The 18,175-nt window shown below is 32.4% G+C and overlaps 1 protein-coding gene across 5 annotated transcripts; it reads right to left on the reverse strand.

Moving 5' to 3' along the window:
• Positions 1–436: 436 nt before the first annotated feature.
• LOC133788616 (uncharacterized) lies at positions 437–7,099 on the reverse strand. Of its 5 annotated transcripts, XM_062226172.1 has the most exons (12): positions 7,035–7,099; positions 6,763–6,828; positions 5,832–5,882; positions 3,173–3,292; positions 2,646–2,869; positions 2,423–2,558; positions 1,913–2,328; positions 1,695–1,794; positions 1,438–1,497; positions 1,253–1,342; positions 1,032–1,142; positions 437–888 (listed from the first exon to the last, which is right to left on the reverse strand). In XM_062226172.1, exons 1-12 carry the CDS (start codon positions 7,062–7,064, stop codon positions 577–579), a joined length of 1,716 nt encoding a protein of 571 aa, XP_062082156.1. In that variant the 5' UTR covers positions 7,065–7,099; the 3' UTR covers positions 437–576. The 5 variants fall into 5 exon arrangements, with proteins under 5 accessions (XP_062082156.1, XP_062082152.1, XP_062082157.1 ...); XM_062226168.1 differs by having other exon boundaries at positions 2,423–2,869; XM_062226173.1 differs by lacking the exon at positions 7,035–7,099 and adding an exon at positions 3,409–3,459 and having other exon boundaries at positions 2,423–2,869; positions 6,763–6,831.
• Positions 7,100–18,175: the final 11,076 nt, after the last annotated feature.

The raw sequence follows: 18,175 nt of genomic DNA on the forward strand, positions 1-18,175 counted from the left end.
AAAGATTTTACATCTCTGAATCAACTTCAGAGCTCCTGTTTTCTCCATTTACATTCTTGAATTAACTACTTTGAGATATGGGTTTGACAGAGAAAGAAGAAGAGTAACAAGAGAGGAGGAAAGAAGAGAAGAAAATTAGGGTTTAGATTGGTGAATAATTTTTTTTTTTTGTTTTAAATTTTTTTTACAGACTTTTTTTAAATTAAGTAAGTTTTTTTAATTTTTAATTAATTTAAATATTTTTATTAATTTTTTTAAAAAAAATTAAAAAGTTTATCATGTGTCGTTAAGTTAGATGGTCACGTGGCTCTTGGCTGATAACGGAGACAATCGGACAGTATTGCAGATTTGTTAATGAAACAGGGGTTTGAGAGGTTTTATGGGTGAAAAAAGAAGGGGCTAATTACTCTAATAATAATAATAGTAGTAGTAGTAGTTGTAGTAAAGAACATCCTTAGAAATCCTTTATTCTTATTCATTTATACAATGATCTTCACATCACACGTTATGTGAATTAAGTCATTAAAAAAATGACACCAAACAAGTGATGGGAGATTTTTAGTTTTCTTTATTTAATTATATAGCCAAGACATATTGGAACTCAAAATCAGAAGGTATTTTTTCGACAGTAGCTGTGGCAATTCTACCACTGTTGTGGGATCTGAAGCAATCCACTATTGACTTTCTGAGTGACCCAGCTGTTGGTAAGTGGTGACAAACCCACTCAACCAATAACTCTTTATCAGCTGCAAAATCAAGCATGTTTGTCAGCAGTAGTTCGGGCAATGCAATCTTCTTTGTGCTTGTTACTATAATCGAAGCTTGAAGATACTCCAATTTTGATCTTTCCAACTCAGCCACAACACTCTCAGCTGTGTACATCCTCACCTGTAATTAGACACATCATCATCATGTTTATGCTATAATTATCTCATTTTGTATGGTCACTACTATAAATTGAACTTTAAATTAAGAGCAGTAGTCTTATTAAGCTTGTTAAAAAAGTCAAGAAAGGGAAATAAGTATCTTACAGCAGGAGAAGAACGAGTTCCACAACAAAGAGCAAATGTGACATTAGGATCTGTTGATTCGAGGCCATAAAGTTCACGGACGACAGATTCTTTGTCATCGTTTTCACCATTCTAAAAAGTCCCACAAAAATTATGTTATCTATATATGTTCAAATAGTGACATTTTTCATATTGTTGTTCATTTTTCAGTTTAGAGAAATAAGATAACACAATTAATATACCTCTTTCATGATAGAGGGTGCTGACTTCCTCAGAATATAATGCTCTATGGCTTGAGCATTGATGATGTTTCCCCCTATGTTGAGAATTGCCTAATTCAAACACTTGATATTTTATTAGATTGTAAACTGAAAGAATAAACTTCGTTTGGTAACTAATCACTATACAAAGTTAGAGAAAAATGTACCTTATTCATTAATGCTAGCAATTTTTCTGGGGTAGATGGCACTCCATATTGGATATATCCCTGAAAGTACGAGAAAATCACAAATTTAATTGAGAGCCTTAAATAGGACTGTTGAGATTTCTTTTCTTTTTTTGTTTGTCCCAATGTTGTCTGGAAAATCAAAGCAATTCTGACTTAGAAATTGCTTAGATCTCTCTCTCCTAAATCATAAAAGGAATTCAAAGAGAAGGAAGAAAAGCTTCATTTTTGTAATATACATGCATTATACAAGCATTGTACATGTTTATCCAAAATGCTAACTTCTGGTGGTATGTCAAGCTCCTCAAATCCACTGTCTGAAGATTGTTCATCAACAGCCTGTTGTGAATATCAAAAGGGAAAATATGAAAAATAGAGAGAAATATATCAAAATTACATAAATGAATATTTAAGATAGAACTATGTCAATGACATATATTGGAATTTTATTACATACCTCAACTTTCTTAGGAGAGGAACAGAACTGGGGCTGGAGATGCATTTTGGGTCCATAGAACTTGCAGTAAAAATAACCAAGTTTTTATAAGGCCCAATGTCCCGTGGAGTAGACTCTTCCAGATTGAAAATGCCATATGGGTCTTGTTGCCTTGATTCCTTTGAGTTTAAGCCAGGCTCAACTCTGAAGCTTCTTGAGCTTAAAGAAGAGTGCAAAGACCTCGAAATGGGGCCTGACTTTTCCAGTTCCATTGCTCTTGTTGTTCTAAGAAGCCTAATGTATATCAAGTTCAGACACTTCATGATCTCCTCAGAGAGCTTGTTAGGCTGCCAATTATGAATATTCTCTTCTGAATGAACTAGTGGGGATACAGGCTTTGGTGGAAGGTCTAAAGGCGTCCCAAGATTACGTGTAGGCTGCAATTAAAAGATATTAGATAGAAAATTTAGTAAGTTTTAATTGTAAATGTGTTAAACACACACAAAAAAAAAAATCATGAGAGGCAGTTACCTTGGGTGATGGATTTCTTATATCTCTCATAGGAGAAGCTGGCTTCACCATTCCACTTTTTTTTGGAACCCTTTCTTGTGACTTTTCTTCATGAAAGTAATTCTCTTTCTGGTCCCCAAAACCTCTCATGTTTCCCCTTTTATCGTTTAGACTAAAGTCATTATTAAGATTATAATCACCTTTTATGGCTTTGCTTATGAAATGTAATGTCTTGGTTTCATACCCGATCCTGTCATTATGAACACCGTTATGCATTGGGCTTGGAAATGTAAAGGATGAAGGGTTGACAACAGAACGGATTGGAGATCCATATCGCCATTGTTTAGATTTTGATTCTTTTTTTGCTTCTTGTTCATGTTGCAGTCCAAGTTTAAGCTGATTAATTTGGCTCTCAAGTCTTGCTATCTCACCTTCCACCATAGTTAACTCTGTTAGGAGTTCTTTCATCTGCATATAATTCATTGCTAGTCAGTTTATTCATTTCTTATATACAAATTTGTCTTTAAAATCTATACTAATTGTAAGAGAATCAACGATTATGATTGAACTATAATATTAACAATATTAAAACGCCATACGATAGGCCTGACCATTCCTGTAGCAATGAACATAATCGAACATCTCCTAGATTTCTTTTGACAACTAATTATGAAGTTCTTTCAATTCAAATATTGCTTAACATCTCCATATATATTGGTAAAGTGTTTTCATTATTATGAACAGAATAAGAGAAAAGGAATAAAGATATACCTTTGGAGGAAGAAAGTTTGGGATAGTGATAGCAGATCCATTATGTTGATTACTATGGACTTGTTCCAAAATTTCACTCATTCTCTCTTCTTGGTTCAGCATGGTTTGAAGCAGAGACACCTGTAACATGCATGACAACCACTTATATTTTAGTATGGTCCCTCCCAATGATATATATGTTGTCACATTAAGTTGATCATGAAAAATAATGTCAATTAAGTAGTACAAACAATTACCTCTTGGCCTATCTTTCATTTAGAAAGCCAAATAGTACGAGATTTTCAGAGCTGTTTTAGAGAATAAAGAATTATGAGATAATTAAAGTAAGTAATGTTTCACATTTATGACTGTATTGGGCATCAAGCTAGCTGGTACCTACTACCTAGACCGGCTGATTAGTCTTTGTATCATATGAGGTTGAATAGTATTGGGTGGCGTCTATTTTCTTTCGTAGAAAAGGTTACAGCTTGTACCTTTCTCATATTCATTGTTCGGTTCAGATCTTAAGTGGAAAGAAAATGATTTTCCCTCTAGGCTAAAAAGCCTAAATCAGATGGTATGAGTTTCTTTTTTGCCTCTCCTTTTCACCTTAGAACAAGTCCTACTAATAATTATTATCGTTCATTTTTATCCTACTATAAAATTGTTTCCAAATTTGAATCAATTCATGTCACGTGTTGATTTGATAATATGCAAAAAAAAAGTGTTTTCAAAGTTAATAAATGTATTGTGTAGCTTATTTAATGATTATAGCGTAAAACATCTCCCATCCATACGAGAAATGATGAATTCAATGCTTCTTTTTCATACAGATTGCTCTCAAGAATTTTTTTTATAAGATATTACAATATTCATATTTTCAATGGATTTAAAATTTGAGTGTAATGACTCCTAATCATCCAAGTACTGTTCCTAGTAAATATATGATAATGTTATTGCATTGAGAAGTGTTTACTTTATAAATATTGGAAAGATATGAGATATTACAAATTGGAAACTTTAGTTTTAACGGTTTGTTTTGTTATCTTTAATAAAATATTCTAAATATTTAACTAAATATACTTTTAAAATTAACTTAAAAACATATATTTATCAATTATATTAATATAAATTTAAATATTATAAAATATTATTATTATAATAATATTTAATGTAAGACTACATATATATAATAATTATATTAATGTTAATATAAATTTAAATTCAAATATTATAAAATATCATTATTATAATAATATATAATACAATACTAGATATTTAATAACTATATTAATATAAATTTAAATATTATAAAATATTATTATGATAATAATATATAATCCTATTTTTTTTACTAATTATATTAGTATGAATTCAAATATTATTATTACAACAATATTTAATACAAGACTAAATATTTAAATATTATAATAATAATCATAAGATTATTATATAATATATAATCTTAATTTTTATTAAAAAAATTATGAAACAAATATTTAATAACTATATCAATATAAATTTTGATGTTATAAAATATTATTATGATAATAATATATAATCTTTTTTTTACTAATTATATTAATCTGAATTCAAATATTATAAAATATTATTATAATAATATTTAATATTTAATACTTATATCAATATAAATTTAAATATTATAAAATATTATTATAATAATAATATATAATACATAATCTTACTTCTTATTAAGAAATTATTATTTATGTTTAAAAATGTTATTATATTATATAAATATTTAAAAGAAATCGTAAATAGTATTTTGGTTTAATTTTTTATTTAATATATTTATGCTATTTTTTATATATAATATTTTTTATTGATTTAAGATATTTCTATGACAATGGTACAAATTTAATAAATATAATTAATCAATTATATAAATAAAACCAAGAACTTGTTAGGGATGTAAATGGGGCGGGTCGGCCCCGCCCCGCCCCGCTAAAGATCCGCCCCGACCCGTTAAGCTTCTGCCCCGACCCGATCCGACCCGTTAAGGCTTTTGATCCGGGTTGGGTCAGACCCGCTCCAGAAGTGATGGAGTGGGTCAGACCCGATCCAATAAGGTTTTTTTTTTCTTTTTCTTTAATAAAAGAAAGACTATTTTTTTTTTAAATGTTACAATATAAAAATAAATGACAAGAAAATTTGTCATATTTGACATAAATGAGTTGCTTAAATTTTTTTATAAATTGTCTTGCATACTAAAATAAAATACAATTTCATATACTTCAAAGCAAAACATCAATTTTCTTCTCTGTGTCGTTTAAATATACATTGTTTAATTTATATATATAAATATTTTGGATTGTAGATCACCCAAAATAGTTGTAGTAATTAGTTTTCAAAAAAAATTCTTTATTACAAAAAAAAAAAACAACAACCGGGTCAGGTCGTGATCCGACCTGCTTCAATTGCTAGCGGGTCGGATCGGATCTCGACCCCGCCTCGATTTTTCCCCATTTATTTTCGGATCATAGGTCGCCCCGTCGGGTCAAGGCTCCGACCCGCCCCGATCCACCGGGTTTTTTTGCCATCCCAAGAACTTATATCTAGTATTAAGTAGAAATACTTACTGTATTAGACCTATTACCTACCCAAGTAACCATTCTTATTTTAAACTTTGTGCAAAAACATTCAGTTTACAAACTCATACCTCTCTTTCAAGCTCTTCTCTCTTTCGCTGCCCACTGTGCTTCTTCTTTCGCTATAATGACCAAAAAAAAAAAAACACCATAATACTACTAAAATTAAATGAATCGAGAGATGACAAAAACATTGCTTATCATAAGTGAATTAGATTAATAATAAGGAAGAATACTGAGCACATGATGATATAGATAATGGAAATAATCATGTGGACTAAGTATAAACACATCTAGCATTGTTAAACAACTACAGTTGTTTTGTGCATGTTAAAGTATTATTGGAGACCACAATGGGATAGTAGTGTTTTTCAAAATAAATTAGATAGTCTCCTTAAACCCTCCATTAAAATTTGTGACCAGCCCATTGGATCATAAGCACTCAATATAATCAAAGTTTAGGCCCAATGACCCAATTCATCTTAGAAAAGAGTAATTATATTCTTTTAATAAACGTTGGATATATATCTTATGGTTGTTTATGGGGTAACATAGACTTGGTTAATTGACATAGAGTGTCCCTCCAAAGAGATCTTTTAGATTTTTTGTCTGTTTTGCATATTGTAAAAGATGAACATTAGTGATGGAGGTATGTAATTTATGATTTCATTTTGGTATACTTCATTATCAAATTTGTGCATTCAAGTAGATGAGCTTAATGTGGGGTTGTTGTGTTTGCAGATCAATTTGAATTTAACAATATAATCACTACTCAGCTTAATTAAGTTTGAATTAATATACAAATATATAAGTTTTTTCTCGAACACACAAACAATACACTCCAACCTACCAATCAACGAATAAGGCTTGCCATTAAAGATGTTATTGTATAACATGCAAATTCAAAATGATAGTAATATAAGATATAAATCAAGATACAGGGCACAAACATTTTAATATACAAAAGTATAGATATATATATATATATAATTAAAAACTCACAATCTCGGCCAGTGTACCACCGTAGTCTCCGCCGGATAGCTGGCTCGCCATGGAGTGCCAGAAAACCTTTCACCCCAAAACGAAAGAAGAATGAGGTGATTAGTATTAAGAAGAATCCCAGGTGAGGATTAAAACAATGAAATATATCATTAATATTGATGGATGATGTATAGTTGTAGTAGTAGTAGTATACGCAGTTGGTGAGGTGGGTTTTTATTTCTTATTTTTTTTTGTTGGTAGTTTGATAAAATTAAGTTGGTAAAAGACCAAACCTTTGAGCCAAAGGAATTAATCTCATTCATAAAGGTGGCACACAGCAGCTACTGGTGGATGTGAGGATCGTGTTCTTGACGTATCACATATTCTAATAATAATGTTTTTATTATTATTAGTATTTGAACATGTATCTATACAAATATAAAGTTGGTCATGAGAAAAATGTAGTATCACTGATAATGATGGAGAAGTTGAGAGGGAGCTTTCAGGTGGGTTTTGGGTATTGGATATGATAACCGCCTCCTACGTGTGTGCGTGTGCGTGTGTTTGTGTGTGTGAGAGAGAGATAGTTGCTTCGTAGTTTACCAAGTTATTAGTTTTAGCGTAGCTTGCAATTTTGGTTTTCTAAGTTTCTGGTTTATGTATAGATTTTGTGGTGATGAATGCATATATTGACTTATAATCACATCAAAACCTTGTAGATTTGTATATAGTAATTAGTAAAACAACCACGTATCAATGGATTCAAAAATCCCATTTCTAGTTTTCCAGGCTCCATTAAAGAAAATGTCTACTACTTTGGAAGAGTTATGTTAATTTATACTTCCAAAAGTTATATTTATAAGCACTCTGTATTTTAAAAATATTTTTATTACATATTTATTATTATTCAAAATGCCAAAATATATAAATTTTCTAATTCAATTTATACACCAATTTTTATTATAATCTTACAACCTAAATGTTAACGATGAAATTTGATAGCAATATCTTGATTATGAGTAAGTATTCTTATTTGGATAGTTAACACACTGACATTTTATAATACAACCTAGAGCTGTAAATACGGGCCGGACTTTTGAGCACGGCACGAAACCGACACGAGCATGACACGGCACGAAAAAATATGGGCTTGGGCCAGGCACGATACGAAAAAATATGGGCTTGGGTCAGGCACGGCACGACAAGCCCGAAGGCACGACACGAAAGCACGAACAAACTAGCCCGAAAGCACAACACGATAAAAAACCCGATATTTTGACATTAATAATCATAATAATTTTTTATTTGTCAATAATTAATAAATTAAAATGATAATATATGTCTTATTTTTTTCAATGTTTATATTTTTATAATTTATTTTAAGATTTGTTAGTTAAATTTTTAGCATTTATTAGTAGGTATTAAAATTCTAATAATTATCTTTGATATAATTTTGTATAAAATATTGTTAAAAAATATATAAAAATATCTAAAATTATAATTTAAACAAAGAAATGTATTTGGTTTGGTGGTAAGTCCATTGATGGTTAAAGAGGAGGTGGCTGGTTCAATTCTCCATCCTCACATTTTTTAGCAAAAAAAAAGTGAGCCCAAATTTGGGCCCGAATATAGAAAGTGGGCCCGAATAAGTAAAGTGGGCCGGCCCGACACGAGCACGGCACGACATGGGCCGGGCCCATGGGCCGTGCTGGGCCTACTCTTTCAAAAATGGGTCGGCACGAGCACGGCACGAATTGAATATGGGCCGGGCCGGGCAACCCACATTTACAGCTCTAAGTACAACCTCTCTGTATAAGAATAACTTTTATTTTATTATAAAAATTTTCCGCATCAACTTGGGTCAATTATAAATAGGAATAACTTCTAATTTGTTATAAAAGTTATAACTTTTCTAAGTCCTATATTCATTACAACAAAAAAGGATTTTAGGGGTGACGGGTGTTGTTGTTGGAGATCCCAAAAGTCGCCCATAATACTTATTAGCGGTGACATGTCACCGCTGATGTGTTATGGCTAATAAGTTGCATCTAATACTATATATTAGCGGCGACTTCCACGTCACCCCAAGTTTGGAACGCCGCCACAATTTTTTTACATGTGGCGATATGTTAATTTTTTTTTGTGCCGACATGTCGTCGCTGATATGTACCAATCGTTCCTACTGGTTTGAATGTTAAAGGCGACGAAGTCGCCACTAATAAGTTTTATTTTTGTAAAAAATAATAATTTTGTTTTTTAAATTTAAATTTATGAATATTAAAAACATAATGCAAAGTTACATAATATTCATTGTTGTTCACAATTTTTTTTTTCTTTCTTCCAGTGGTACTTTTTCCATGACTCAATAAGGTCTGGGTTGCCCTAAAAAATATAAACCAAATGTTAGAGAAAAGAGAATAATTGTGATGCATTTTCACTTTCATTTACTCCTTCGTGACGGATGGTCGCCAACGATTTTGTACCTTGTGTTGTAGGATACTTTTGCTTCTTTCAATTTTTCTTATTCTTTAGGTAGCGCAATATATTTCAGACTTGTAAATAATTGACAAATCTTCTTCCACTGCTCCCTGTTAACATCCTTAGTTGGGTTGTCGAGAACCTTGTCCCAATCCTCTGGTCCTTTGTAGTACTTCTTGAGGTGCTTTTGTGTTTTTATTTTCCTATCATGGTATCAATCTTCATCGTCTTGATCGAGACCCTCTAGACACTGCTTGTAGTCCTCACGGCCATCTATTTGATGATATCACTACATTGAAAAATAAACATTTTAATAATATAATATATTAAAGAAACATTTTAAAAAAATAAATGAATAGATTATTTACCTTGATCATGTTAAGGACTTGATCCTTGTATTGTTGAGGCAAAAATTCCCATGAATCGTAATGTCCGAGAACCTTCGAAGTGATTTGGGTGCCCATGAGGCCAAAAAAAGCAGCATGTTCACCCCCAACAACCTTGTACGTTCACTAGTCAAACACTACATGCAGTGGTTTTCTATTTTTTCATATTCTGTCATATAGATCTTTTCCAATAGCAGTGTCATGACCCTTTTTCTTCGCTGGGGTTGTTGTATTTATTTTGAATAACAACAAGGAGAAAATTAATATATTTACGATAAACACATTTAGTGGAATAACAAAAAGAAAACAAACAACCTGACTCGCGTGAAGTCAGGATCTTGTGGAGGATCACCACTACCATCTCCACCGCGGGCTCTAGCCACATCTGCTAACACAATAATAGTTTAACTTATCTATTTTTAAATTTAACTATTATTTATAATAAGTATTATTTTAATTTACTAGTTAGTTTGAAATATGCTACTTGGAAACATATTTTTTATTTCCCAATATATATAACTTTATTTTACAGATGTACAAAACTAAGTAGAATAGTCACTATCATCCGTAATTAGATTAACATCTATTGGGGACACATGATCAGTATTATCATCACTAAGGTCAACAAGTAATTAATCCTCATCATCTGCTTCTTCTATGTCATCCACCATATCATCTTCATCTCTAATAAATCCATCATCATCCTAAATAACAAAAGAAGATAGATGGGCAATGTCAACTTGTGTCACTGGTTTATCAAATTGTACACAACAAACTCACTTAGATCCACAATCAAGACAAAATTAGATGAGTTAGTGCCATGTACAACATTAATATTAGTAATCATTTCAGAAGCGTCCAAAATTTCCCAAACTTGTCGATGATTCACTTCTTGAACAATTTTCCAATTCCGTCCTCTAATGGGATCATCGATATAGAAAACCTGCTTCGCTTGGCTAGCTAGTATGTATTGTTCATCTTTATACCATTCACTCCTGACGTTGATACTAATAATATTATTTTCAGTGACTGTGTTCTTCTTTTTTGGATCTGTGTTGAACCAATTATATCGAAACAATACCACCGAATAGGCACCAGTAAAAAATAGCTAGAGTATTTCTTCAAGTTTCCCATAATAGTAAAAAACTTATGTCCCAGCAACAGACACTCCATTATTTTGTGTAGTTCGATTACGATCTCGATTGTATGAAACAAATAGAACCCCGTTCACCATACACGCTTGATAGGAGTAGGCCAACAAAGCTGACCCATATACTAAAGCTAGCAATTCATCGGCATACTCTAATGACCCAAGCTGGTGCAAGTAATATATCTGAAAATAGGGAAATATATTAAATGAGAATGTCAGTTTTAGTAAACAATTTGATAAGTACAAATTAATTTCTTATGAAACCATGAACGAAACTCTGTCTTCTGTAACAATTTATGATCAGCACCCAGATCCCTTTGTTGCACATCAATAAGGTGTTCCTTGTTAATTAATAATGTTAAGCTTATAGGTAGAGAATATTGGAATATGAAGAATGTGAAGATTAAAATTGAATTAACTTACTCTAAATATGCTTCAATTTCAGGAGAATTATCCAATATGAACTACTCAGCTCTGTTCCGAGTGTTTCATCAAGGGACATAGGAGTTTCCTTTCTTCAAACACTATGAGGTGTCGCTTCACATATGGTGCATCTTCATTCCAATCAGGCTGATTAAAACTTTGCTTCCACATCATTAAAATATATTGAACAAAATGTCAAAGCATCATTTGCAACATATCCTTCCACTATGGACCCTTCTGGAGAAGCTTTATTCTTGGCGTAGTTTTTTAATTTCTCCATGTACCTTTCAAAAGAATACATCCACCTCATAAAATACGAGCCCTCCCAATTTAGATTCATCAAGAAAATGCAACACTAGATGGATCATTATGTTAAAGAATGCTGGAGGAAAAATCAACTCCATCTTGTAGATAATTATAATCAAGTCATTTTTTTGTTTCTCCGTATCATTTACATTCAGTGTCCTAGAGCATAATTGTTTGAAGAATTTTTACAATTTTGTAATGGTGGTCGATATAGACTCTATAGAAATTTCCAAACACCTACTGTAAGTAATCGTTGCACTATCACATGACAGTCATGAGACTTCAACCCAAAAATATTTGAGTCATTATCAGTAGCTTTTTTCTTCAAATTAGAACAAAAACCATCTAGCAACTTTACTCCTTCAAAAAATTGATAAAAGTCTCGCCTCTGTTCAGTAGTCAAGAGCATGTGGTTTCATTAACCTTTCATTGGCATCTTCGTAAATCCACAACGATTTCATAACTCCCATATTCTTCAAATCATGTCTTTCATTAGTGGTGTCCTTATACTTCCCATTATCCAACAAGGTTCCAAGGAGATTGTCACACACATTCTTTTCGACATGCATCACATCTAGGTTGTGTTTTAACTGGTTTGAACTCCAGTATTCAAGTTTATAGAAAATATTTTTTTCCATCAATTATTCTCATATGCACCTCATTTGTGCTTTACCCCCTCCCCCCCCAAAAAAAATTCCATCATGTTTACCAAGAACTTGAGGCGATTAACTTGTTCTAAGATTTGTTGAAAAGTAAACTATTGTGGAGGACGTCTTCTCTTAACTTTGACATCAAATTATGTGTCCTTTCCATACTTATAATTACTCCTTAAGAGTTGCCTATGACCGACATAAGATGTCTTACCAATCACTCGGATGGAAGTGGTGCTTTCATTGCATGTTGGACATGCTTTGTATCCCTGCCTGCTCCAACCAAACAAGCTACTACGAGTAGAAAAATCATTAATTGTCCAAAGAAGGGTTGCGTGCTTCTTAAATAATTCATTCTTTGTGCCATCTCTCATGCCCACCCCATTAATCCACAACTATTTTAACTCATCCACTAAGGGCCTTAGAAATACATCCATGTCTTTACCTTGTGATTTTGACCCAGGAATAATGAAAGTAAACATAAAATATCTATCCTACATGCACAGCCAGGGAGGGAGATTGTAGTTCGTCAAAACCACAAGCCACAAATTGTATGATAGGATCATGTTGCCAAAGATATTAAACCCAATAGTAGCAAAGCTTAGACAAACATTTATGGGATATTTTGCAAACTCAGGATGTGTGGTGTCAAAGTCCTTCCATGTGGACCCATCAACCGAATGATGCATCACCCCATCTTTTTTCGATCTCCCAGTATGAAGCCATAACATGTCCTTCGTTTTATGCCTTGAATTGTAAGGAAAGTAACACATTACCTTTTGTGCAACAATTTTCTCCTTCTTCTTTTCATTGATTCATCTACTATTCCCACTCATTGGACATGAATCTTTAGTAGCATTCTCAATAAAAAAAAAAAAAAACAGCAATCATATTTACACACATTGACTGATTGGTATCACAACCTTAACTTACTCAATTTCTTTTTGGCCTCATATTGTGTTGGAGGAGTTTTATTATCTTTCAGAAATGCAAACTTTAGTAACTTCAACAATTCGTCGAAATACTTATTTGGCCACTTCCCCCTAACTTTCAAGTGCATCAACTTCGCCAATAAGTTTAGGGATAATATCCAATCGCAACTCGGATACAACTCAGCTTCAATCTCGTTGAACAACTTATCATAATACTAACCCATTCGGTTGCCAAACACACCATTTGCTTTGTCTGCATTTGTCGGTAAGATGAAATCGTCAACGTCAATCATCTCAACTACCTCATCGACAACACCAACTTCCACTTCCCCATGGTAAATCCAGTGTTATAATTATGTTGAAAACCCTTGTCAAAGACATGAGCCTCCACCATATCTATAGTTTGTAGACTAACATTCAAACATCTGACACATGAACATCTAATTCTCCCATCACAGTCTACATGTTCCTTCGCCATATTCAAGAAGGCTTGGAGAGCGTTTTAATAAGGATCACCTTTACAATTCCTTAATGTCGCCCAACTCTTATTGATCGCCATCTATAGTACTAGAATAAACAAAAATTAAGTATTATTCACTATGTGTGTGTGCCCTAATCTACCTTTTCACCCCACTTCTAAAAGGGTAAAGATCCTATCCCATTCAGCTTTGTGGTATACATATAATTTAATCTACACTATTAAAATTGTTTCATTTTTGTAAAAAATTTGGCAATACATCCCTATGGTTCATATAAGTGCATAGACTAAAATTAAGTTTGCCCATTTATGAGAACAATTAAGGAGGACTCAAACTGAAATATCTACTAATGAAACAATAAAATGAGTAATAGATTAAATTATAGGTACACAACAAACCCAAACTATCCATGCAGACAAAAAAATAATCTGGAGAAGCGTATTTAAAAGTCCTTATTGACTTAGCCTCTCTGAACGGGTCAAAATCTTTTCTCAATTAAAAATAATTAAGGAAAAATTATCATTGTATGATAATAATATATACAACTTATATCCTATCTTTGGCAATAAAATTTTATCACCAAAGAAAAGCAAGAAAAATCAAATATTTCCTTATGCTATTTTATGAAGTCTTAATATAGTTTGGGTTTATACCATTTTGGACCTTGTGTTTTATCCCATTATATGTTTGGAACCTCTGTTTTGACAAATTATTTTTTGGACCTTTTGTATTGTAGAATAGTTCAAATAGACCCCTAAATCCAATTTTAATCAAAGTTTTTTGAACTAAAATCATGAAAAAGTCACCAAACTAGCAACTGTGAACAAAAGCACAACTAGTCTAATAATTGTGTTGCCATATTCAATCTTGCGTTCATCAAAATTTGGTTTAGGGGTCTATTTGAATCATTTTACAAAACACAAGATCAAAAAAGTAATTTATTAAAACACGAGGTCCAAACATGTATTAAGACAAAACATAGGGTCCAAAAAAGTATAAACCCATATAATTATTTTTCATTTATTTATAAAATTAAAAATCTAATTAACTATAATTTAAATTATTAAATTTATTTCTTATTAATAATTATTTTCATAATTAGTTATATTTTTATTAAGGCCTAAATTTAGTATTTTTTTTAGTTAAAATGTCAAAACTATAAATAATATCATTCTTCATTTAGCTTAATTTAATTTATCTAATTTTAAATATAATTAAAAATTTAATATTTAACAAATTATTTTCTACTTACTCATACTTTTATTAATTATTAATTATAATAGTATTTCTACTTATCTTATTTTTAAAATTTTATTTCTATTTCTTAATCACAATTGTTTAATTTAATTTAACTTTCAAATTATTAAATTGTTGTGAATAATAATTTATAGTTTTATTAAAGACTGAAGTTAGTATTTTTTTAATTATGAATAATGTTATTTCCCACAAATTTTAATTTATCTTAGTCATAATTTTATTACATACTAAAATAAGTAGTCTTACCCTTTTAATTATTATATTTATTTTTAAAACCTTAATGTTGTCCATGTTTTCACCAATTGACAAGTGACACAAATTAAAGAGTGATTAAGACTCCTTCGAAGTTGTTTAAGGCTCCACAGAAATTGTTTAAGCCTCCACAGGAACTGAGTTCAGTTCTCAACATCGTTTACCACCACCGCATGAGTACATCCTCCAAGGGCATTACTTCCCGAGGACCTTGTCAAAGAGTAGTGCACCAAGTATTATGATGAGATCACTTTCTCCATGATCACCTCCTCCAAGCACGCAAGAACTCTTCTCTGGACTAGGAGGACAGTCGCCAGGTGTCAGGCAAAGAGACGTCCCACAAAGACTATTAACCAATTACCAATAATTGATTCTCACTTTCTATTTGGTGATTAAAATTAAGATGAATACTTATAAACTATGAACACAATTTAAATAACTGTAAATAGATCACTGAATCAAATGATAAAATCAATAATAAAAAGCATAGGGAATTAATTTCATCAACTTTTCATTCTATTAATTTTACTAATCAGTTCTAAATCTCTTCTTCCTATTCTAATAGCAGGTTAACAAAAATCGATTCCTATTCTTTTTTAAGATATAAGATCTCAACCTATATGCAAGTTTTCTACATCTCTGTGATAAACTTAAACACATAGCAGACATTAAGATTGATAACCTAATTGCTACACAAGTCATACAGGTACTTTCGTCCAATATGTAACCTATGTCTATATAATGATAGCATATTCAATTCGAATATTTCAAATTTTGAATCAAAATCATAAATCAAAAAAATATTGATCAAGTATTTACTAACATTAGACAAACATTATATAGATTAGAATAAACAAGAATTATCAATAGAACATCATAATAAAATTAACTAGAAATTCAAGCAACTACAGTAACCCCTAGATAGAGAATTTAGTTCATATTAGACATAATGATAATAACATTCGGATACTTGTTCATAGAAAATAACCTAAAGAATCAAGATGAAGAAGAAATCTAGAAAACAATAAACCATTAGTCTTTTCTTAATCTAGGGTTTACAAAACTAACAAGGCTCTCCAAATTCGCAGAATAAGGTCACTTAAATAGTTTTTTAATCCTCCCAAGTGAAAAGACCATTTTGTCCGTCTAAAAGTGGCTTCAAATTACAAAATCGCGTCGATAGTGCTGTAGCGTTAGGTTTTGGGCACTGTAGCACTATTTACAGAATCGAATTCAATTGAAAAATTTGCAAACTAGCGTTGTAGCGCTTGTTTACAGCCCTACCATTAGGCCTCGATATTAAAGTCAACTAGCGTTGTAGCGCTAGTTTGTAGCGATGTAGTGCTATTTACATAGACAAAAATCCTTCAAAACAACCAATTAACGCTGTAGCGCTATTATGCTAGCGCTAGGGCGCAATTTACAATGGCGTAACTCGGACTCCTTGCTTCCAAAACGACTCGATTTTCTCCAAAATTTCTCCATTTTCTCCCACTTTTACTTCATTCATCTCTTTTTCACCTTCTTAACATCGAAAACCTAAAACATGAACAAACAAGCATAAATCTGCAATGAAATTGCCCTAAACTAATGAAAACCTTCATAAAAACTAGAACATAAACAAGCCTAAAACTCATTTATCAATGATGAGATCCCTTCAAGCACGCAAGAATCCTTCTCTGGACTAGGAGGACAGTCGCCACGTGTCAGGCAAAGAGATGTCCTGGACCACAGACACCGTTCTAACACCCAATCATCAAGGAGATCGTGGTATAGATCTCGCACAAGCGGCAAAGGGGATGTCTCATGACGCTGACTGACATGAAAAAACGTGCAGCTACCACCCTGACGAGCTTATTAAATGCATAGTATTTATTTTAATAAAAGACCTCATTAAGAGAGGATAATTATATTCAAATCCAATTAATGAGCTTAATTGTCTTAGCTGATTAAATAGGCCTAGGGAACACATTGTAAAGGATTTGATTTCCATTTTTTCAGAGTGAGCACAAACGTTGCCTGAAAACCAAGAGAGCAAGTTCTTCAGTATCCTAATACAAGTGACTCGTAGACCAAGATTAATTAATAACCCAAACCACGTAAATATCGTGTCCTATTTCATTTTCTTTAAGGTTTTTCTTTTTTTAGTTGTTGGCAAAAAAGCGAGTCAACATTTTGGTGCTTTCATTGAGAGCTTGAAGAAAGGAAGAGTTTCAACAATGGTGAACACTCATAACAGAACAATCATGGATGAAGATTGTAACGCCCTGGTTACCCCAGAACAGTTACGGTGAACCGCAAATTTGACCCGCTACCCGAGTCCTTTGGTTAAAAACGTGCTCTAAATGTGATTAACAGGTTAATGTGGAAAAACCAATAAAAAAGAAAGGATATTTTATATTACAAACTGCTCTGCAGAGCTAATCAAAACATTTACAAGCTGTTCTCAGTACAAAATGGTCATTACTGTTTCAGATATACAATCTCACTGACCTAAGCGGTAAAAATAGGGTAAACCCCTTAGTTCCTCTGAGAACGCCTTGGCCGTGGTGGTCAAGTGGCCGCATATGTACACATCACCACCTAAGCTCTCCACTCAAGGCTGGGTGAGCTTTTCTTTCCCTTCCCCTGCACCACATAGCACCCATGAGCCAAGGCCCAACAAGAAAACTCAATATTGCATGATATAATATCAAGAATGATCATAATAATCATTCAGGACCATCAGTCCAAAACAGATAGGTGACAGTCGCAAAAGTCACAAAAGTGGGTACAACCCCCGTTAGCCTTGTGACGATAGGGTCACTCGGGCTTAATAGATAAGTGAACCTTTCATAAGTTTGAACAGGATAGGTGTATGGTGTCTAGTCACCAACATAGCCTTTCTCATGACCATAGAGTCATAACCCTGGAACATCGTTCCCTAGCCATGTGATAACTGTCACCGGGTCCTGATGCCCTGGCTCTGAGTAACTAGTCTTAGACCAGCCGAGCACTTACAAGTTCATCGACCTTAGGGTCGGTCCAGCATTGATGCCATAGAGCCATTTAATGTTGATATCGATTAGATCTAATCTTCATTTGGCATTGCGTTCATGATGCTATGCCATTTCTGACTCTT

Source organism: Humulus lupulus, chromosome 7 (assembly GCF_963169125.1).
Source record: "Humulus lupulus chromosome 7, drHumLupu1.1, whole genome shotgun sequence".
Classification (NCBI taxonomy): domain Eukaryota; kingdom Viridiplantae; phylum Streptophyta; class Magnoliopsida; order Rosales; family Cannabaceae; genus Humulus; species Humulus lupulus.